At 34.7% G+C, this 23,463-nt stretch overlaps 1 protein-coding gene across 1 annotated transcript in view; it reads right to left on the bottom strand.

The window, feature by feature from the left end:
* Nucleotides 1-494: 494 nt before the first annotated feature.
* Nucleotides 495-23,463, bottom strand: part of ARL6 (ARF like GTPase 6) — a 53,218-nt gene continuing 30,249 nt past the window's right edge. Inside the window, exons 6-8 of the mRNA XM_081235196.1 lie at nucleotides 11,914-12,043; nucleotides 8,156-8,211; nucleotides 495-2,922 (exon numbers count right to left, since the gene is read on the bottom strand). Of these exons, the coding sequence (XP_081091322.1) occupies nucleotides 2,897-2,922; nucleotides 8,156-8,211; nucleotides 11,914-12,043 (212 nt within the window). The 3' untranslated portion in view covers nucleotides 495-2,896. The remainder of the gene's footprint in view (nucleotides 2,923-8,155; nucleotides 8,212-11,913; nucleotides 12,044-23,463) is intronic.

The following is a 23,463-nucleotide window of genomic DNA, read 5'->3' as shown; positions in this document are numbered from 1 at the left end:
ATAAATAAGTTACTTGAAACATTTAATTAAACACAATAACCATTTCTCAGTCAAAGTATTTCCTTCCAGTCACAGAAACGAACAAACCTATTTTAACATCCATTTAAGTGAGCATTTAATATTGGTTTTATTTATTTTTTTAACTAAGAAGCAAGAAGGAAAAATCAGAAAGCAAATCAGTTAAAATGCTACAGTATTTTAATGCACCAGAGCTACATGCAGGATGTATTTGCCTTAAGTTTTCTCTCGAGTAACTACATATATTTATGGAAATCACAATACGGTGGGAAAAAAATAACTTAAGTAATCAGAAGGCAATTCATAATTTTTAGCAGACAACCTATAAATGAAAAATATATACAACTCAGCTCTTTTGTGATTTATAAGGCACAGGCTGAATAGGGCCACATTATAAATATTTAAATGCAAAACATACAATAGGCTAACTTTTGAACATTTTATGAGGTGTCACATTGAAATGTGGAGCTTAATGAATTAAACTTTGTTAACACAGTGATGTCTAAACATAAAAAAACACTTGCTTGAGCTTTAATGCAATAAATTTTAATTGCATAATATGTTAAATACAAATGCAATAACCTCAGTGTATACACACATGGCGTGCTGTGACCACTGTAGCCCAACTTGCTTCTACATAATCTTTACAAGAAACTGTAGAGTACGAATGGATGTTTATAGACTATAAACTAGATCTGGAGATCATGAAAACAAAGGAAGCATTTAGTACTCTCTTCTACATATTTGCATAGGTATAAATTACTGTAGTTTGTGGAATACTAATTTAGAATCAACAAATCAACATAATTTCAAGAATTATTTTTATCATAGTCATTCCTGCCCAGAGTTTAAATTTTGAAGTGTTAATAGGCTTAAAACAAGCAAAAAGAAAAAAACAGTAGTCCCTCGTCCCTGACTTCCAGCACCCCAATCCTGTCTCCTACCCCAGTGAGAGATTTTTCCCATCCTTTTAGCTATTCTTAGGGCAGATATCTCTATATTTCTAAAATCAGTAATACTCTTAGCTCTTGAATCATCCATTTTAAACAGATTGTTTGGTTCTGAATGCCAGCACCACCATTTACTAGCTCTGTGACCATAAACAACCTTTTTTAGGCCTCAGTTTCCTTGTCTATAAAACAAACACTAGAATCTACTACATAAGACTATTATGAGGATTATATGATGCAAAATCCCATACATGTAATAATATCTTGCTCAAAATATAGTGATAGCTTTTATTATTGTTATTGTTACCTTATGGTAGATGAGGACTTGAATTCTCTTAAAACACCCCTTTCTCCATCCTCCTAAAATAGTTATAGCATATTAAGTTTTTTTTGTTGAATTACAGTATTTTCATCTTCATGTCTTTTTTATATTTGAGGCAGCTCTAGATTAATGAGACTCACTTTGTATCTTCATCAAAACAATTTATGAGAGGCTGGCAAGCTAGCTAAAATGCTGGATCACTGGAATATTCTGGATAACTTTCAATGTGCCAAATTCGAAATCACTGGGATTTCTGGACTAAGAGAAACTGAATTATAGAACTTTTACTGAAGTTTTAAAATTATTTTATTCAAATCTCTGTGAAACATACCGCTACTGTAGTTATCATAATACATCTTTATTACTCACTTACCTTTTGTCTTCTGTTTTTATCATTTTCACAGCTAAGGATATTTATGATGTTACACATTGTATATTACAGTTTTTCTCTATATGTAATATTTTTCAGGATTTACACCATTGCTCTATCCACTGTTTCCCAGTGATTAATTAAAAATGAAAGCTTCTATTTAGAGTTTACAATTATAAGCAGTCTCTAAGTTGTGAGAAGTAACACAATTTGCATATAGTAGATGGCAGAAATATGTTTAAAATTCTAAAAAACATTTTTGTAGCAGTTTATGCTCAGGAAAAACACAGTTGGTGAGTCACAGTCTATTTTAACAAAGTACTGCTGTAAACTGGAGACATTTTAAAGGAAGAAAGAATAAATCAGTTGTAATAATTATGAAGAATCACATTAATTCACTTTTATACCTCTTAATCTTAAAATGCAATATTTTCAGTCAGCCAATGAAATAAAATTAGATACTCTGTATGAAAAGATTCTCAAATTCTCCCTCATTAAATTTTAAGTTCTCTGAGGATAAGGAATACGTTTTGTTTACCTTGTATCACCATTGCCTAGGACAATGCCTCTGTATAGGTACAGAGATGTTTCATTTATTTATTCAGTGTTTTATTCACTGAATAAATAAATTCAGCTTAACTTGGTCTCAGGTAATTTACAAATGTTTGACAGTAAAACACCAAACACCATATTAACACAGCATTATTCTTTTCAGCATATAAAGCACACTAGTTTGTATATTACATTTTATGTTTTATTGATGGTGACATATAGCAAAACTTTAATATATATTAATTACCCATGGTCCCTTATAAATATTTAAAAGTTCTTTTTCACAAGCATAATCATACTACAAAGTCATATCATAAGCTAAGTTTTTAGAAGACAATTAAAAAAATAAAATGCATTAAAGATATCATAAATCAAGATGAGATACTGAGATAACTCTGACTTTACACATTCTAATTACAATCAAATGTAGATCTTTCAAGAAGTTGATAATTCTGGGGAGGGAGCCCTTCAGGAAACATTTAGTTTTTATATAATTAATGGCCAGATTAGCATACCTGAAGTCTTATGTTCTTAAAAACCTCATTCAGAGTCCATAAATGCAAGTAGAAGATTATCAAGTATTCTTAGATATAAAAACAACTTTCAAAAAATTTAAAGTATTCAGTTTGCCTTAATATATATTCCTTGAATTGAAAATTGTCGAGATTTCCGAATACTATCTTTTCATGTCTTCACAGCCTGGATCTGATCTGATAATAAAAACCAAATAAAAAATTATCAGTCTCTACAGGGCAAAACCCATTCTCTAAAGTAATCCAAGACATATCCATAAGAACATGGTAGAAACCTATGTGTACGCTTTTTTCTTTCTTTTTCTCTTTTTTTCTCGGTACGCGGGCCTCTCACCGCTGTGGCCTCTCCCGTTGCGGAGCACAGGCTCCGGACGCGCCGGCTCAGCGGCCATGGCTCACGGGCCCAGCCACTCCGCGGCATGTGGGATCTTCCTGGACCAGGGCATGAGCCCGTGTCCCCTGCATCGGCAGGCAGACTCCCAACCACTGCGCCACCAGGGAAGCCCCGTTTTTTTCTTTTTAAAAGCACAATTCACACTATAGTTTGTATTTTTGTCATTTTACATGCACCTAATTAAAATCAACTAGTTCTACGAGGCTTGTATTAAAAAAAAAGCAGTCCCTTGCCTCATCCCCTCTTTCTACTTTCGCAGGCAACTACTTTCAACTCCCTTTTAGGTTATTACCTGTGTATCTCTAAATAATATGCTTTTATTATTACTTCTTGAAATATCAGTTCCTTCAATGTAATAAGGGACTTCGGTTCTCACACACTTGTACACTGTTCTTCTGCCACGCTCATCATGTGACCAATACTCCCATTTTCCTAACACGGTGATGTAGTCATCAATAGGATGACTATGTGAATGCTATTCACAGCTGAAATGAGTGATATACGCCAGTTACTTTTCCTTTCTTCTACTACATTTTGTTTTCCCTGCAGTTATTAACTGTTCTTCATCCCCAACCCTGCCTTAGCTTTTTTTTTTAATGTACTTAACATTAATTCAATCCCACTACTCTCACCCTGTTTCAAACTTTACTATTATGAAGCATAATACACAGTTGATCAATTTCACTTTCTTGAAGAACTCTCCCTTAGTCTTGTGCAAAACTATTTAATCTGAACCAGTTGTTCTCCATGTTTGCCCAGTTATTTTCATATGAGATCTTTCATTATCACTCTAGGATCTCCACTATCATCCTAGGGATTCCTTCCCAACTCTCTTGTGCAGATTTTCCTATTTCCCTTATTTTTTCTTGTTGGTTTATTCTTTTGTTTTTGATCAGTACACCTCAGTGGCTACCTTAGTAAATGGTATAGAGAGTGAACTCTTGAGACTTTACATGGCTGAAGATGTCTTAATTATACAGTTATAATACACTGATACTGCCGGCAAATATTTTCTCCTTAGATTCTTCCAGGCATTGCTTCCAAGTGTCGCTGGTGAGAAGTCTGTTGCTACTTTGTTTCCTTATCCTCTAGATGAAACCTTTTATTTTCTTCTCAGGAAACGTGTAGAATCTTCCACTGTCTTCCAGTGTCGATTTTAATAATGATGCACCTTGGTGTGGGAATATTTTCATCCACTGCACTGGGCTCTCAAGGGGCCTTGCAACTAAAAACTCATCATTTAGTTCTGGAAAATACTGTTTGATGATTTATTTGATGACTTTCTCCCCTCTATTTTCTCTGTTCTCTCTTTTAGAACTTATTAGGTTATTAAGCCTCCTAAAATGACTCCTTACTTTACCTTTTCTTTCCATTCTTTGTCTTTTTTGCACCTTCTGAGAGAGTGTCTCTTTTTTATCTTCTTTTTATTGAGTTTTCCATTTCTACTATTCTATTATTATTTTCCAAGAACTCATTTTTTTTGTTCTTTGTTCTTTTTCAAGTAGTATTCCTGTCCTATTCATGAAAGTAATACATTCTCTCTTATCTCTTTGAAGCTACTCTAATAGTTTTTTGAAATGTTCTCCCTAAACAGTCTTCGTCTAATCTGCTTTTTTGGTTTATGTTCCATAATTTTAATGTTTTGATCTTCAAATACTTGGTGATCTTTTGCTATCTTCTCATATGTATGGGTGAACACTATAAAGCTGATTGGAATTTTGTTACATGTGTGAGGCTTGTCCAAAGTGATCTTCAGTCTAGTGTATCTAGCTAAGCCATTTCCTTGAGAATTTCTGATGTTAATATGTTTAGGTCTTTTCTCTTAGTCTGGTCTGACTCCTCAAAGTTGACTTGCTATCTCCTACCTATTGCCAGTGTCTTCTAGGAGAAATAGGAGAAGGCAGAAGACGGTTATAACCTTCAGTAAGAAACTTTCAGTTACTCCTCATTTTCAGTTCAGCATGCCAACATACAGTTGTGCTTGGTGTTCTCCAATCCAGGGATACTATTTGACTCTCTGCAAAGAAAGAAACTTCAATCTTCTTTAGGGGCAAGGATGTAAAACTGTCTTCTCCTTTCCGTCTCACCTCATCCTTATTTCCAATTTCCATCAATTTCTGAGCCTTTGAGGGGATCTGCAATGTAAATTAGGATGTTTTCCAGCTTTCTCCAGTGCTAGCTTAGAATTCCGCTTTCTCAGGTCTGTTAAGTTATTCAACATTCATTAGATATTTGGCTTCCAAAATTTGGTTGCCATTTTTGTCGCTCCCATTCTTTTTGGGTTAAATGGCTTTAAACAGAAGTCTCTTTACTGTTAGTGAGATCTGAAGAGGGGATGAAACTAAGTGTGTGTTCAACCCTCGGTCTTTCATTGGAATATTCATATGCATAGTTTATAAAATTCTTATATTAAAACCTGGAAGCATTATTAACTTTTCACATACAGATAAAGTGATACAATGAATAAGTTTCATTAGTCACGTGAGAGGATTTCTTTTTATAAATATCTCTCTTTACCTCTGCAATGGTTTCTGTATATTCTGTGGTGGTTTTAAAAAATATTTCATGGTCTACTCATGGGTTCTTGTCTTTGGGCTGTAGTGCATAGGTAATTATTGAGAATCCTTCCAAAAGAGAATGGAATCATGGCACAAAATGTGTCATTTAATGTTTTACCCCCAATTTTTCAACCGTAAACTTAAAATAATAAGATTAAATTGGTCCAAAATGAACCAGAGGACTTCTGGTTTATCATGCTAGGAAATTTCAGAATTTTGCAAGGAAAATGAAGAGATATAAGTTCAGAACATCTTTCACAGATTTACAGAAAAACTTTTGGCTAAAAAGTTAGCAGTTATAGGCACAGACTAGTCTCCTATATTTACGGCTACCTATTTTGCAATATAGGTTTTCCCCTCTTTTCAAATCCAGTGAGACAGTTAGGAGCATTAAAAACGTAAACTATTTACTGTTACATAGAAATTATGAACGAAGGATCTCCTACTCAAAACCAAACTGATATACTTTTAAATCTACATACTAAGTTTCCTCCTCTACTAAATAGAGAAGTTAGGTAAAAGGGTAAATTTAACATTTTTTGAGTGCTTTCTTATGGTAGGCACTTTAACACATACAGTATTTCATTTAATCTGTATGGCAATTTTTGAAATTTTATTTTTTAATTTTACAGATGAAGAAAATTATTTTTATAAGATAGAGACATTAGTTAATAATTAATAAGTAGTGGAATAAATCTGCTAGACTTGAAAGCCCAAGTGCTTTTTACTACTATTCCATGCTGCCCACATAAAATGGGGATACTACTACTTACTTTGCAGAGAATTGTTGTAAAGGTTACATAAAATAATATGGTAACACAAGGGCACAAAAATTTTTCCAATGAAGTATCCTTCTTACAAAGACTTGGGAGGTAAGATGCAAAGATAATGGATCAGAAAAGTCAAAGACACAAAAATTAGGTAAGACCAGAGTTGGCAAGTGGCACTGTGATGTTGGATCATTACTGACACCTAGTGGCCTCACTGTTACAGACAAAATAACCACCCCACCCCCCAAAAAACAGAGAGATCTACAATTTAAAATCCAGATGACCATCAACCTATTTTCAGTAAGTTACTGTGCTTTGAATTACTATATTATGAGCAATTGTGGTGTCTCCATCCATGCTATATCTCCACTGTGAACAATAATAAGCACTTGTAAAATAAGAAGTAAAGGCTGAAAATATGCTTCTAGTGTCTTCTCTGTAATGTTCCTCTGTAACCTATTTGTTTCATGTGGGAATCAGTCCCAGAGTGGTCACTTTGACCACTTCTTTGCACAGTCTAGGAAATGAAGTTGGTGTGTTCACAAAAAAATCCCACTAGCTCTTCTGAGAGCTACTAGAGGTTCTCAGTTAAGTTTCACTTAATTGTAAAATATAACTAGAAGGTTCTTTGCAGTTTAATGGTAAATGTCATGATGACAACACAAAAGAGAAAAAAATACAATGGTCTGTGCAGTTACCTAAAACACCACATTTTACTAATAACACATAGAAATATTTATCAGATGTACATTTAGTACTTTGAACCAAAGAAATACTAAGTCTCTTTATGTATGGACAAGCAGGCTACTCTTAGATCCACTATGACACACAGAAGAGAAAAAAAAAAAAAACACAAATAACTGGAATTAAAAGGGTTGTGTAGAAGAAATTAAATTTATAGCCACAAGACTACAGCTAGATTTTATAACCTCTTGTTATTTCACCCTTGTTCAGGGCAGGGAGATTCCTAATAGAAATCATCCTCAATTGTCTTGCTCAAAAATGGAAATTTTTTGGCCTGACCTTCAAGGGTCATGTTATAAGAAGGATCTATAGAACTTGGTTTCATTCACATGCACATTTTGTTGCTCTCTGTGGGTCACTGTGCTTCAATCCATTCCTGTGTCTAGTAGACAATGTAACCTTAGGAAAAATGATGTATCTTAATTTATGATAGCTATTGTGATGAATAACAAATAGAACAGTGATTACAAAACATTAATAGAATACCAGCATATATAATACTAAATATGGATATTAAAAGTTGTAAAAACACGCCATGAATAAATGGAGCTACATATGGTGTATAGCATGATTCTTGAATGATACATGCCATGAAGATTTATTTTTAGTTATTGACAGTAAGGTCTAACGTTTGTCCCAAACTTCAAATGTGCTTCTGTTACTAGATCTGACAGAAATTTGTTGCCATAAATTAAAATTATTTTCTAGAGATGTCATGCATGTTGATATAAGAACTTTATTTAAATAAATCCTTACAAAAATGTAATTGAAGTAAATGGAGCAAAGTATTGGATACTTACTGTATTGTTTTTTCTGATAGCAGAAATAAATGGAAACAAGAGGAAGAAAGGAAGTGATATAATAAAAATAAAATGTAAAGAAGGAAAGAAAACGTGAATGGAAGGGAAATAAAGGCTGAAGATGCACAGTATTTTGTGATGTACCTTGAAGCCAGTCTACACCTTCTTGCAATCCTTCTCCTTTTATGGCATCACTAGCACTGCAATAAAATCCGTAAAAAAAAATCCATTTCATTACATCATAAAACTACAAGAATAAATAATTACAATTTTGCCATATAGCAAATTAATATATTCTACTAACATATCTGAGCAAAACTGGCTAAGCACTGAAACTGAATATATATAGGATATAAAAGTCTAAGTGTTCAGGAGCAAGACATGAGAAAATTATTCATAATTTATATGGACATTTGGAAAAGTATATCACTAAAAAGTTACTAGTCTAGGAATATTACTCAGACTGGCATTAATGAAACATACACTTTGAGTTATTGTTCCAGTAGCGGAAACGTGTTATAGAATACACAACCCTACCAGCCCCAATGATTCAACAGCATTTATTTATTAGAAATGCTATACTTCGGTTGTAATTTAGCCATAGGATGGAGTGACTTTATTTGACATGAAGTTTGATATCTAAAAGGCATAAACCTGTAATTGTAACTTTGGTAAACTGGTAGAATAAAAAAATTCCAGGAGATTTCAACCATAGTTGTTTATTTATTGGCTTCAAAAACCTGGATAGGTTGTTTAACTCTTCTGCCTTCAGTTTCTGCCTCTGTAAACTGGGGGAATATCACCATTGGCCTCAGGTGATTATGGTAAGAATTAAATATTTGAGATATGGATATAAAACACTGAACACAGGATCTTTTAATTGTCTTTCCATTCTTGAGAGTAAACCTAAATCCTTACTGTGACATTATTTTATTAATAATAAAAACTTATATAAACTAAAATAATAAAATGCAGAAGATTTTTAGGGTATCAAATAATCCTTTTCAAAGACTCAGACTAATAGCTTCTCATAACATGTTACTGATATAGTTATTTCCTTTCAAAATATAATCGTATAATAACAATTAGTATACGTAATTAGATTTTCTGAATGATTAGGGTTCCTTTTAGTGTGCTGAAGCATGATTTTTAAATGTACTCAATTACCTTAAAGCTGTTAATTGGATTCTAATCAAAACAGAAATTACTTCCAAGGAATTACTTGCTAGACTAAGAATATGACTTATCATAGAATTATTTTAAAATAGGAAGACAAACAGCATAAGATACACAGTTATTCAAAGCAAACTATGGATTACCTATATTAATGGCAAAACATCAGTAACTGAAATATTTATATCAAGTAAGATCAATGTATTCATTTTATCACAAACTTCTAGTCCCAAACAAGAGTACAGTACCATGAAGAAATCCTTCCCCTTTGGTGGAGGTGTCACTACCCTACTAAAAACCCTGCATCTTTTCCTAATAATTCCCAAATATTTAAATTTTACCTTTCCTTTCAAATAAATCGTTAAGACTTGTAATTGGAATAAAAGCCAAAGTCTTTACCATTTCCTACAAGGCCCTATGTGACATGGCCCCTGGTTATTTCTCAGTGGCCTCATCTACAATTTCCCCCTAGATCTCTCTGTCCCAGCCAGCATGGACTTCTTGCTGTTCCTAGAAAACACCGGGCACATTCTCGTCCAAGAGCCTTTTCACTTGCTGGCCTCTCTATCTGGAAAGTTATTCCTCTAAACCTTTGTGTGAACTGCTCCCTGACTTCAATTAGATCTCAGAGAGGGACCACATCCATTATTCTTTCTCTTACTATTCTACTTCATTTTTTTTCATCCTCCCAACTGACATTTTATACATCCATTTACCTGTTTTATTATCTGTCTCCCTCACAAGATAGTAAAAAAGCAAATACGTACATATATCACACCAGGGACTTAGTCAAAGAACACACTGGAAGAACAATAACACAATCAGACCTGAAAATCAGAGTTGACTATATGTTTAGTACACTGGTCAAAAATAAACCAAAAAATTTTTCCTTTAATTTTCCAGACTATATTTCTCTATGAGCTCTTCTTTACTGACCAAATTTACTTGTACCTAAGACAAGAGAGATGCAATATTTTATCTCTGCATCACTGAGTGCTACTTTCTTTCTCTAAAATTAATGGATAAGTGTATTTTTAATTTCATACATGCTTTAAAAACACTGCAAAAGATAAAAACAAACTTAACAAGTGAAACACTAATTGAAACTTAGTAAGATGTCCAGTTTGAATTAAGGAGAAGTCAAAATTTTAGATAAATTCAAAAGAAAAACTTGGTATTCTTCTATAAGTTGTGTAATATAGAAACTGGCAATGTTATAAGTCCATATCTTTTTAGCATCAGGTATTACTTTTTTCTCTCACTAAATAATATTCAGATGTCACAATAAATCTGTTAAAATTCAATTACTAATTATTTTAAGTAGAAAGAGATTTTTCCATTTGTAAAATTAATTTGTACTTCGAAATTAAGAGGACTGCATCTTTTACTAATTAGTCCCATGTTTTGAATGTTGTACTTTCTATCAAAGCAATCACAACACTTAATGCAAAAATTAAAAATTATTCTACTTCAGATGTTATCAATTTAAGTATGATATACAAAAATACAAAGGTTCTATCTCAAGATATTTCTCTACCCCAAGTCCCTCCTTTCTTCACCAACCAAATACCACAAAACCTCAAATTCCAACTCAAGAATCATTTAGTAAACACTGACTTTTCCTCTGATTTCCAAAGTAAGGAGGGTTTTACTTGAGATATGAAGCCTGGGTACAGAAAAGCCTCAAGGGCTTTCTCAAGCTCTTCTCTTTTCAGCACCAAGGTTAGCTCTTAAAGTTCTTCTCTGAGCTCTACCACTTCCTTGTTTTGTGTTCAGCCTTTCTCTATAGATATCTTCTTATAAAAAGGGGAAAAATGGCAAGAGAAGGATATCTTCCAGCACGGAGAGGTAAGCAGGTGGAAAGAAGGAAGGTTAATTTAACATAAGGTAGTGGTAGGCTTTAAAATACTAATATATAACTTCTGGTTATCCTTGTTAGAATATTTTGGTAGAAAGGCACACTGGAGTTAAATATATTAGTAAGAAACTGCTTTCCAAATAAACAATGTATAATAATTTCAGACACTAATTATTTAAGAGTTCAACCTTATTAGTATGTCCAAATAAGATTAATTTTTGCATTTCTATTTATTCATATCAACAAATACTTATTGTGTATCTACTAAGTAGCAGGTACCATTACTATTCTGGGGGTTACAGAGTAAACAAAATCAATGAAATCCCAGCTCTCATGGTACTAATGCACAAGTGTAGGAAGACAGACTATAAAACAAAAAAGAAAAGAAGAAGGGGTCACATGGCAATACAAAAGTAAAGCAAAGTAAGGAAAAAACAAGAGACGGGGGTAAGGTATAGTGATGTTTCAGAGTTATTAAGAGAGGTTTCTTTCCTGAAGGAAGCGCAATGACAAGCAGGAAAATTATTTTAAAGAATGATTCCGACAAAGGGAGTAACAGGTACAAACACCTTGAGGTGGGACTGTGGTTGGCTGATTCAATGTGCAGAAGGAAATCAGTGTGGCTGAACTTGGGTGAGTAAGTGGGTTGTTTAAGTTGTTCTTTTAAAGAGTTGTTTTTATTTGTCTATCCCTGAAAAGATTTGAAAAGGTTTTAACAGTAATATATTAATGAATGCCTGCAAGCCACGATTCTATAAAACAAAATCTTTACCTTACATCCTACCATTTATACAGTGAGCTTGGAAAAAAACCTTAAAGTTTGGAGATTTTTTTCAGAATGATAAAATGAAAAGTAAATATAAAACTTTACCAAATATGCCATGGTTTATCTTTGATGTTCTCTAAACACAGCAATTGAGACACTTTTACAGATGTCACTGCATCTCTAAGATCCATTTTGTTCGCAAAGAATAAAATTGGTATCCGGCGGTGTTTAATATCTAAAAGAGAAAATAAGACTATCATCACATTTCCAGCTTTTTGGGTTACTTTCTCCCAAATCCTTAAAACTGTAATCCACTGAAATTGTTTTCCAATCACTTCTTCCCATATCACACATACATAAACATTTAAAGACATATACTGTGAAGCATGTATTTGAGTGACAGGAGAATTTTAAAAATACCTCTTCCTAAGATTATCTGCCCTCTGGTTGCAACTGTAAACTAAAGATGGATGAGGTGGGATGGGGGGCTCATTAAAGAGTTACTGAACAGCACCTAGAAAAGGGTCAAACATTTTGGGTTTCATTTTTACTGTCAACAAAAAAAGAGGTCAACTTCAAACAGAAGTAGGAGTATAAAATGGATCCTGGTTTTATATTTTAGTTGCAGCATTATAAGTAACCTAGATACTTTAACAAGATGTTTTTACCTTGTTACAATTTTGGGAGCATTTTTTTTTTACTTTTGAATATATAATACATATAAATAGTTCAAAATTCAGAAGAGACAAAACTGTATGCAGCAAAAGAACCTCCTCCCTCCCACCTTTGTCCTAGTCCATACACCTGTCCTCCTTAGAAGAGGCAACCCATATCATCATCTGTTTCTTGGCACCTTGGCATCTTTTTATGAATATTTTACATATTTGAAAACGATTATTATATATTATTCTTACAGCAGACTATTCTCATTATTTTACACCTTTTGCTTTTCACTTAATTTCATAGCTTGGAGATTGTCCCATATCAGTATATACAGAGCAGTTTCATCATTATTTTAACAGTTGTGAATGTCCTGACTTTCAGTACTGTGTACCATAATTTATGTTTCAGTACTACGTACCATAATTTATGTATCTAGTACCCAACTGAGATATATTTGTGTTATTGCCAATATTTACAACTATAAGCAATGTTATAATGAATAAACTTGTACATACAAAAATTTGTACAGGGGCCAGAACATCTATAGGATAAATTTGAGAAGTGGAGTTGCTGGGTCAAAGGAAATATAAATTTCTAATTTAAAAATTCTCCCATAGTTTCTTCCACTGCTGTAATAGTGTACTTTTTATATTTAAATATTTAGTCCAGCTGGAATTTATCCTGGAGCAGAGAATTTCAGAGTAGATAAAAAAGTAAGATATGAAGTTTACAAGAAGCACACTTTGAACTTAAGGACACAAACAAGTTGAAAGTAAAATTCAGGCATGCAAAACGTATTATGCATATGCTTAAGTGTAAGAAAGCTGGCATGGCTACATCAACATCAGACAAAGTAGTATTCAAGACAAAGGGTATTAGCAAAGAAAAAGAAAGGCATTTAAAAATTATAAAAAGGTGAATCAATCAAGAAAACAAAACAATTTTAAGTGTGTATCTAATAGACAAGCTTCCAAATACATAAAGCAAAATTTGAGAGTATTAAAGGGAAAATCAAATAAATTCACAATCATAGTGGACACTTCAACACCCCTCTTTTAGAAATTGATAGACAAGTAGACAAAAAAAAAAATCAGTAAGATTGTGGGAGATGTGTGATTGTTTTCCACAGGACTGAGTGAGGAAGCAAATTTGGGTGGTGTCTGTGGGAAGAAAAGGCTCCCTGTCCACACCCCTTGACATCTGATGCCTGGCTGTGCTGCTGCTTGTCCCAGATGATTATCTTAAACCACAGCACAGAGCCTTCATTTCCCGGACTGTCCCCAGGCAGTTTATTCTCTACACTCTCAAGGTGCAAAATGGAGTTCACTTCCTCTCATGGGCACACCAAAATCACAACTGTTTTCAGAACAGCCATCAATGAAAAAGACCAGAACATATCAGAAAGGATATTCTACAACTAAATATATAAAGAAGGAATCACAATGCGATGGGTAGGAGGGGTGGAGTAGAGATATAGTCAAATCCCATACCCCTGGGTAGGCGAGCCACAAATGAGTGAATAATTATAACTGCAGAGGTTCTCCCAAAGGAGGGACAGATCTGAGCCCCATGCTAGGCACCTGAGCCCAGGGGTCCTGCACTGGGAAGACGAATCCCCAGAGCATTTGTCTTTGAAGGCTAGCAGGGCTCACTTTTGGGAGACCCAGAGAACTGGGGGAAATAGAGACTTCACTCTTAAAGGGTGCACACAAACTCTCATGGGCTTCAGGACTCTGGGCAGAAGCAGTAATTTGATAGGAACCTGGGTCAGATCTACTTGCTGATCTTGGAGAGATAAAGCTCACCCTGGGGACAAAGACACTGGAGGCAGCCATTTTGGGGAACTCGTTGTACCATGTGGACACTGGTGCCAGTAAGCTCATTTTGGAATCCTTCTCTAGCTTATCCCAGCCTTGCCCTGGCCAGACCCTGCTCTGGGACTGGCTGGGTCCTGGCCCTGCCCACTAGTGGGTGAACACAAGCTTCAAGACATCCTAGGCCCCATACCCAACTGTGTCAGGAACCAGCCCCACCCACCAGCGATTCAATACCTGCTCTGGGACCCCTGGGCCCTGCAACCAGAACCCAGGACTTGGCTCTGCCTGCCAGTAGGTCAGCACTAGCTCCAGGACGTGGCTTCAGCCACCAGTAGGCAGGCAACAGCCCCACGATTTCCTGGACCCTGACTCTGCCCACCAGTAAACCAGCTGTAGCCCTAGGGCCTCTTGAGTTTATGCAGTCAGCTACCTCGAGAACTGATCCTGCCAACCAGTGGCCATCAGCCTTCACACAAAGCAGGACCTGGCAACCAATGAACCAGGAGCCAACCAGGCCTACCAAGCTACTCGTTAGCCCAACACAACAGAAGGACCCATACAGCCTCATAGAGGGTAACCCCTAGAGCATATAGCTCTGGTGACAAGAGAGGAGTGTACTGTTGAGACACATAAGACATCTCTTACAAAAGGCCACTTCTTCAAGGTTGGTGAATATAACCAACCTACCAGATACACAAAAATAAAAACAGAAAGTTAGGGAAAATGAAGTGACAGAACAACGTGTTCCAAACAAAAGAACAAAATAAAACTCCAAAAGAAGAACTAAGTGAAGTGGAGCAAGGAAGTCTACTTGAGAAGGAGCTTAGAGTAGTGATCATAAAGATGATCAAAGAACTCAGGAGAAGAATGGATGCACAGAGAGAGAAATTAGAAGTTTTTAACGAAGAGTTAGAAAATATAAAGAACAACCAGAGATGAAGAGTACTATAACTGAAATGAAAAATACACTAGAAGGAATCAACGGTAGACTAAATGATACAGAGGAACAGATCAGCGACCTGGAAGACAGAGTTGTGGAAACCACTGATGTGGAACAGAAAAAAGAAAACAGAATGAAAAAACATGAGAACAGTTTAAGAGACCTCTGTGACAACATCAAGCACAATAATATTTGCATTATGGGGGTACCAGAAAAAGAAGAGATAGAGAAAAGGCCTCAGAACATATATGAAGGCATAATAGCTGAAAAACTTCCCTAACCTGGGAAAGGAAACAGACATCCAAGTCCAGGAAATACAAAGTTCCATACATGACTAACTCAAAGAGGAGCACACCAAGACATTGTAATTAAAATGGCAAAAATTAAAGATAAAGAGAGAATATTAAAAGCAGCAAGAGAAAAGCAATGAGTAACATAGAGCAGAAGTCCCATAGGGCTATCAGCTGACTTTTCAGCAGAAACTCTGAACGCTAGAAAGGAGTGGCAGGATATATTTAAAGTGATAAAGTGAAAGACCTACAACCAAGAATATTCCACCTTGTAAAGTTCTCATTCAGAACTGATGGAGAGATCAAAAGGTTCACAAACAAGCAAACGTTAAAAGAGTTCAGCACCACCAAAACAGCTTTACAAGAAATATTAAAGGAACGTCCCTAAGTGAACAAGAAAAAGACACAATGAGAAAGGTGAAAAGCATGAACGGAAAAAGCTCATCAGTAAAGGCAAATAAATGTGTAGCAAAGATAAGAAACCATCTATGCACAAAGGTAGTAGAAAAGGTTAAAAGACAAAAGTAGTAAAATCATCTATATCCTCAATAAGCAGTTAAGGGATACACAAAACAATTAGATGCAAAATATGATATCAACAACAGTAATCATGAGGGGAGGAGAGTACAAATGCAGGCTTGTTAAAATGCATTAGAAAGTAAGATATCAGTAACTTAAAACAAATATACATATATGCATATACATACATACATTATATATACCTCATGATAACCACAAACCAAAAATCTATAATAGATATACACACAAAAAAAGGAGTCTAAATATAACACTAAAGAGAGTCATCAAATCACAAGAGAAGAGAAAAAAGAAGAAACGAACAAAAAAGAGATATGAAAATAACCTAAAACAATGAATAAAATGGCAATAAGAACATATATATATCAATAATTACTTTAAATGCAAATGACTTAAGTGCTCCACTCAAAAGACATAGAATGGCTGAATGGATACAAAAAGAAGACCTGTACATACACTGCCTACAAGAGACTTACTTCAGATCTAAAGACACACACAGGCTGAAAGTGAGGGAATGGAAAAAGGTATTCCATACAAAAATAGAAATTAAAAGAAAGCAAGGAAAGCAATATTTATATCAGACAAAATAGACTTCAAAATGAAGACTGTTATAAGAAGGACATTACATAATGATCAAGGAATCAATCCAAGGAGATATAACAATTGTAAATATATATGCACCCAACATAGAAGCACTTAAATACATAAAGCAAATATTGACAGAGGTAAATATAGAAATTGAAAGTAACACAATAATAGTAGGGGTCTTTAACTGCCCCTTCCATCAATGGACAGATCATTCAGAAAGAAAGTCAATACGGAAACACTAGCCTTAAAAGACACATTAGATCAATGGACTTGATAGATATATACACAACATTCCACCTGAAATCAGGAGAATACACATTCTTTTCAAGTACACATGAAACATTCTCCAGGATAAATCACATGTTAGGCCTCAGTAAATTTATGAAAACTTAAATCATATCCAGCATATTTTCCAACTACAATGTTATGAGACTAGAAATCACTACAAGAAAAAAAATTGCAAAAAACAGAAACACATGGAGGCTAAACAATATGCTACCAACCAACCGATGGATCACTGAAGGAATCAGAGAGGAAATCAAAAAATACCTGGAGACAAATGAAAATGAAAACACAAGGATCCAAAATCTATGTGACCCAACAAAAGCTGTTCTAACAGGTAAGTTTATATTGATGCAAGCTTACCTCAGGAAACAAGAAAAATCTCAAATAAACAACCTAACCTACCACCTAAAAGAATTAGAAAAAGAAGAACAAAGCTGAAAGTTAGCAGAAGGAAGGAAATAGTAAAGATCAGAGGAGACATACATGAAATAGAGACTAAAAAGGCAATAGAAAAGATCAATGAAACTAAAAGTTAGTTCTTTGAAAGATAAACAAAATTGATACACCTTTAGCCAGACTCATTAAGAAAAAAATGAAGAGGGCCCAAATCAATAAAATAAGAAATGAAAAAGGAGAAGTTAAAACCAACACCATAGAAATATAAAGGATCATAAGAGACTACTATGAGCAACTATATGCCAATAAAATGGATAACCTGGAAAAACTGGACAAATTTCTAGAAATGTACAGTCTCCCAAGACTGAGCCAAGAAGAAATAGAAAATACGAACAGACCAATTACCAGTAATAAAATTGAGTCAGTAGTAAAAAAAAAAAAAAATCCCAACAAATATAAGTCTAGGACCAGGTGGCTTCACAGGTGAACTTTATCAAATATTTAGAGATGAATTAACACCTATCTTTCTCAAACTATTCCAAAATGTGCAGAGGAAGGAACACTTCCAAACTCATTCTATGAGGTTAGCACCACCCTAATACCAAAATCAGACAAAGATATCACACACACGCACACACACACACAAAATTACAGGCCAATATCACTGATGAACATACATGCAAAAATCCTCAACAAAATATTAGCAAACCAATGCAACAATACATTGATTCAACCCAGGGATGAAAGGATTTTTCAGTACCAACAAATCAATCATTGTGATACACCACATTAACAAGTTCAAGAATAAAAACCATATGATCACCTCAATAGATGCACAAAAAGCTTTGAAATAAATTCAATATTCATTAATGATTATAAAACTCTCTAGAGAGTGGGTACAGAGGGAACATACCTCAACATAATAAAGGCCACATATGACAAGTCAACAGCTAACATCATACTCGATGGTGAAAAGCTGACAGCACTTCCTCTAAGATCAAGAACAAGACAAGGATGCCCACTCTCACCACTTTCATATAAAACAGTTTTGGAATTCCTAGCAACAGTAGTCAGACAAGAAAAAGAAATAAAAGGAATCCACATTGGAAAGGAAGAAGTAAAACTATCACAAGGATCTGTCTGCAGATGGCATGATCCTATACATAGAAAATCCCAAAGATGCACCCCCAAAACTACTAGAGCTCATCAGTGAATTCAGTAAATTTTCAGGATACAAAATTAATATAAAGAAATCTGCTGCATTTCTATACACTAACAATGAACTATCAGAAAGAGAAAATAAGAAAACAATTCCATTTACAACTGCATCAAAAAGAATAAAATACCTATGAATAAACCTACCTAAGGAGGTAAAAGACCTGTACTCAGAAAACTATAACATGCTGATGAAAGAAACTGAAGATAACATAAACAGGTGGAAAGATACCACGGATTGCAAGAATTAACACTGTTAAAGTGACCATACTACCCAAGACAAAATACAGATTCAGTGCAATCCCTGTCAAAATACCAAGGGCATTTTTCACAGAACTAGAACAAATATTTTAAAAATTTGTATGGAAACACAGAAGACCCTGAATAGTCAAAACAATCTTGGGAAAGAAGAACAGAACTGGAGGAGTCATGATCCCTAATTTCAGACTATACTGCAAAGCTACAGTAATCAGAACAGTATAGTACTGGCAAAAACACAGACACGTGGATCAGTGGAAGGATCCGCTGATCCTTGTGATACACCACATTAGGATAGAGAGCCCAGAAATAAACACATGCACTTATGGTCATTTAATCTAAAACACAGGAGGCAAGAATATACAACGGAGAAAAGACAGTCTCTTCAATAAGAGGTTCTGGGAAAACTGGACAGCTACATGTAAAAGAATGAAATTAGAACATTCTCTAACACTATATCTAAAAATAAACTCAAAATTGATTAAAGCCTACCTGAAATCATAAAACTCTTAGAAGAGAAAACAGGCAGAACACTCTTTGACATAAATCATAGCAACATTTTTTTGGCTCTGTCTCCTAAATCAAAGGAAATAAAAGCAAAAATAAACAAGTGGGACCTAATTAAAGTTAAGAGCTTTTGCACAACAAAGGAAACCAGTGACAAAAATGAACAGACAACCTACTGAATGGCAGAACTTATTTGCAAATGATATGACCAATAGGGGTTAATATCCAAACTATATGAACAGCTCATACAACTCAACATCAAAATAACAAACAACCCAATTAAAAAATGGTCAGAAGATTGAACAGACATTTTTCCAAAGAAGATATACACCTCACCAACAGGCACATGAAAAGATGCTCAACATCGTTAATCATCTGAGAAATGCAAATTAAAATTGCAATGATATCACCTCACACCTGTCAGAATGGCTATCATCAAAAAGAACACAAATAACAAATGTAGGTGTGGATGTAGAGCAAAGGGAACCCTTGTACACTGCCCATTGGAATGTAAATTGGTGCAGCCACTATGGAAAACAGTATGGAGGTTTTTCAGAAAACTAAAAATAGAACTGTCATATGAGTCAGCAATTCCTCTCGGGTATTTATCAAAAAAAAAACCCAAATACTAATTCGAAATGATACATGCACCCTAGTGTTCATAGTTGCCAAGATATGAAAGCAACCTATGTGTCCATCAGCAGATGAATGGATAAAGAAGATGTGGTGCGTATATACAATGGCATACTACTCAGCCATGAAAAAGAATTAAATATCGCCATTTGCAACATGGATGGACTTGAAGGGTATTATGCTGAGTGAAATAAGTCAGACAGAGAAAGGCAAATACTGTATGATATCACTTATATGTGGAATCTAAAAAATACGACAAGCTAGTGAATATAACATAAAAGGAACAGACTCGCAGACGTAGGGCGCAAACTAGTGGTCACCACTCAGGAGAGGGAAGGGTGGAGGAGCAAGGTAGGGGTAGGGGATTAAGAGGTTCAAACTACTATGTATAAAATAAATGAGCTACAAGAATATATTGTACAACACAGGGAATATAGCCAATATTTTATATTAACTATAAATGGAACATAACTTTTAAAAATTGTGAATCACTATGTTGTACACCTGAAACTTATATGATATTGTATTAACACATCAACTATACCTCAATAAAGAAAGGATGTGGAATAAGGGAATAACACTGTCAACTGACATTTACAGAACTCTTCACCCAAGAACAGCAAGATATACATTCTACGTAATTGCAGATGGAACATTCACCACACTCAATTGTATATGTAAGGCCATATATTTCTAAGAATAAAAATCATGCAGAATAGGTTCTTTGATCACATGGAATTAAATCAGAAATCAATCACAAAAAGATACCTAGAAAATTCCCAAATATTTGGGAAATTAAATAATAATACACTACTAAATAATCCAAGCATCAAAGAAGAATTTACAATGTAAGCCTGGAAAATACTTTGAGCCAAATAATAAAGAAAAGAAATATATCAAAATTTGTGAGATATAGCTAAATACTCAGAAAATATGTATTGCTTTAAATGCTTTTATTATAAAACAAAGGTGTAAAATGCTTTATTAGAAAAGCAAGGTGTAAAATCAACAATTTCTACTTCCATCTGAAAAAGATAAAATGAGATTCAATTTAAATACAGAAAGTTCATAATAAAAATGAAAGTTCTTAATAAAAAAAGAGAAGAAATTAATGAAATTTTAAAAAGACACACCCACAGAGGAAAGTACCAAAACCTAAAGCTGGTTCTTGGAAAATTAATAAAACCATAAACTCTTTAAAAGATGGAGCAAGAAAAACGGGAGGAAACATAAATTGCCAATATTAGAAATGAAAGAAGATATGTATATCACACAGGTCTTACAGACATTAAAATGATAATGAGAGGATGTTACAAACAATCTTATGCCAATAAATTTCACAACTTAGATAAATTAACAAATTAACAAATTCAGTCACAAATTACTGAAAGTGACCCAAGAATACAGAACTTTAATAGCCTTACATCATTTAAAGAAACTGAATTTATAATTCATGCCCCCAACATACACAGAAAATCCTGACCCAGATGGCTTCATTGGTAGATTCTATTTTAATGTTTAAGTAAGAAATAATACCAGGGCCTCCCTGGTGGCGCAGTGGTTGAGAGTCCGCCTGCCGGTGCAGGGGACGCGGGTTCGTGCCCCGGTCTGGGAGGATCCCACATGCCGCGGAGCGGCTGGGCCCGTGAGCCATGGCCGCTGGGCCTGCGCGTCCGGAGCCTGTGCTCCGCAACGGGAGAGGCCGCAGCGGTGAGAGGCCCACATACCGCAAAAAGAAAAAAAGAAAAAAAAAAAAAAAAAAAAAAAGAAATAATACCAATTCTACACAAATCCAAAAGATAAAAAAATAAATAGAGGAGGAGTAAATACTCTTCAAGTCATTTTATGAGGTCTCTACAGCCCTAATACAAAATCAGGGGAGGCCATTGCAAGATAGGAAATGACAAGATGGAACCCATTATGCTAAGTGAAATAAGTCAGAGAAAGACAAATATCATATGATCTCACTTACATGTGGAATCTGAAGAAAACAAAACACAACAAACCGATAGATGCAGAGAAGAAACTGGCTGTTGTCAGAGGCGGCTGGGGTGGAGGGAGCTTGAGATGGGTGAAAGGGGCCAAAAAGTACAAACTTCCAGTCATCAAATAATTCATGAGATGTAATGTATAGCATGGTGACTACAGTTAGTAATACTATATTGTGTATTTGAAAGTTGCTAAGAATAGATCTTAAAAGTTCTCATCCCATGAAAAAAAAACTGTGTTGTAAAAAAAAAAAAAGTTAACTAGACTTATTATAGTGATCATTTCATAATACAGTTGACCCTGGCACAATGTGGGGGTGGGGCTCCAAACCCTGCACAGTCAAAAATCTGTGAATAACTTCGTTGCCGACCCTCTGTATCTGCGGTTCCACATCCGTGGATTCAATAAACTTCGAATCATGTAGTACTACTGTAGCATTATTTGAAAAACATCTGCATATAAGCGAACCTGTGCAGGTCAAACCCCAGTTGTTCAAGTGGCCAACTGTATATACAAATATCAAATCATTATGCTGAATACCTGAAACTGATATAATATTATATGTGAATTATATCTCAAAAAAATGTTCACACCAGCTTTATTCATAATTGCCCTGAACTAGAAACAGCCCAGATATTAATCAACAAGAGACTGGATAAGCAAACTGTGGTATATTCATATAATAGAATATTACAAAGCAAGTAAAAGGAGTAAACAAGTGATACAACAACGTGGGTGACTCCCCAAAACATTATGCTGAATGAAAAAACCTAGGCACAAAAATGTATGTACCTTTCCCCTCATTTATATGAAATTGTAGAATAGGCAAAATTCTGGGGATCAAAATCAGATTAGTAGTTCCTCTGTTTCCAGGTGTGGGGTGTTGATTGGAAAGGGGCATGAAGGAACTTTCTGAGGTGATGAAAATGTTCTGTTTCTTGATTGGGAATGTAGTTACATGAGTGTATGCATTTATCAAAATTACAGAACTATATACTTAAGATCTGAGCATTTCACTGTATTACAACTTATACTTCAATTTAAAAAAAACTTCATATACGTTTCAGCTGAGAAATCCCTCCTTTGGGAATCTAACCTATAAAATAAATGTATCAGTAAGTACATAAAGATACATGGACAAGGCTTCAGTTGAGGAAATCAAGGTTCCCACGGTATTTAAAGCAGATTTTGTAGGAACTATTTCATTTTTTGGTCAACGTCAAAACACTTTTGGGGGAGAAAGTGGAAAGATTAACAAAAAGGGAATGTAGAATCAAAAGTGCCTTCTCAACCCAGATAAAAGACTAAGTTTTTAGAAGTGAAAAAGTCACATAAAAAGTACAGGCTGGATAATTTCCCCCCCAAATACTTGAATAAACTTGAGGTTGTCCAATAAAAATACCAAGGATATTATGGATAAGCAGCAAGAATTGTTAGAAGTCCTTTTCTAAAACCACAGGTACAAAGGCCACTTAAAATCTTTTTGCATGAGTAAGGCTAAAAATGCAGAATTCCACAATACTACTGGAAAACTTAC

This window comes from Mesoplodon bidens (assembly GCF_964165515.1).
Source record: "Mesoplodon bidens genome assembly, chromosome: 5".
NCBI classification, from domain to species: domain Eukaryota; kingdom Metazoa; phylum Chordata; class Mammalia; order Artiodactyla; family Ziphiidae; genus Mesoplodon; species Mesoplodon bidens.
The sequence above is the reverse complement of the archived record's forward strand: the minus strand, read 5'-3'. Positions and strand labels throughout refer to the sequence as shown.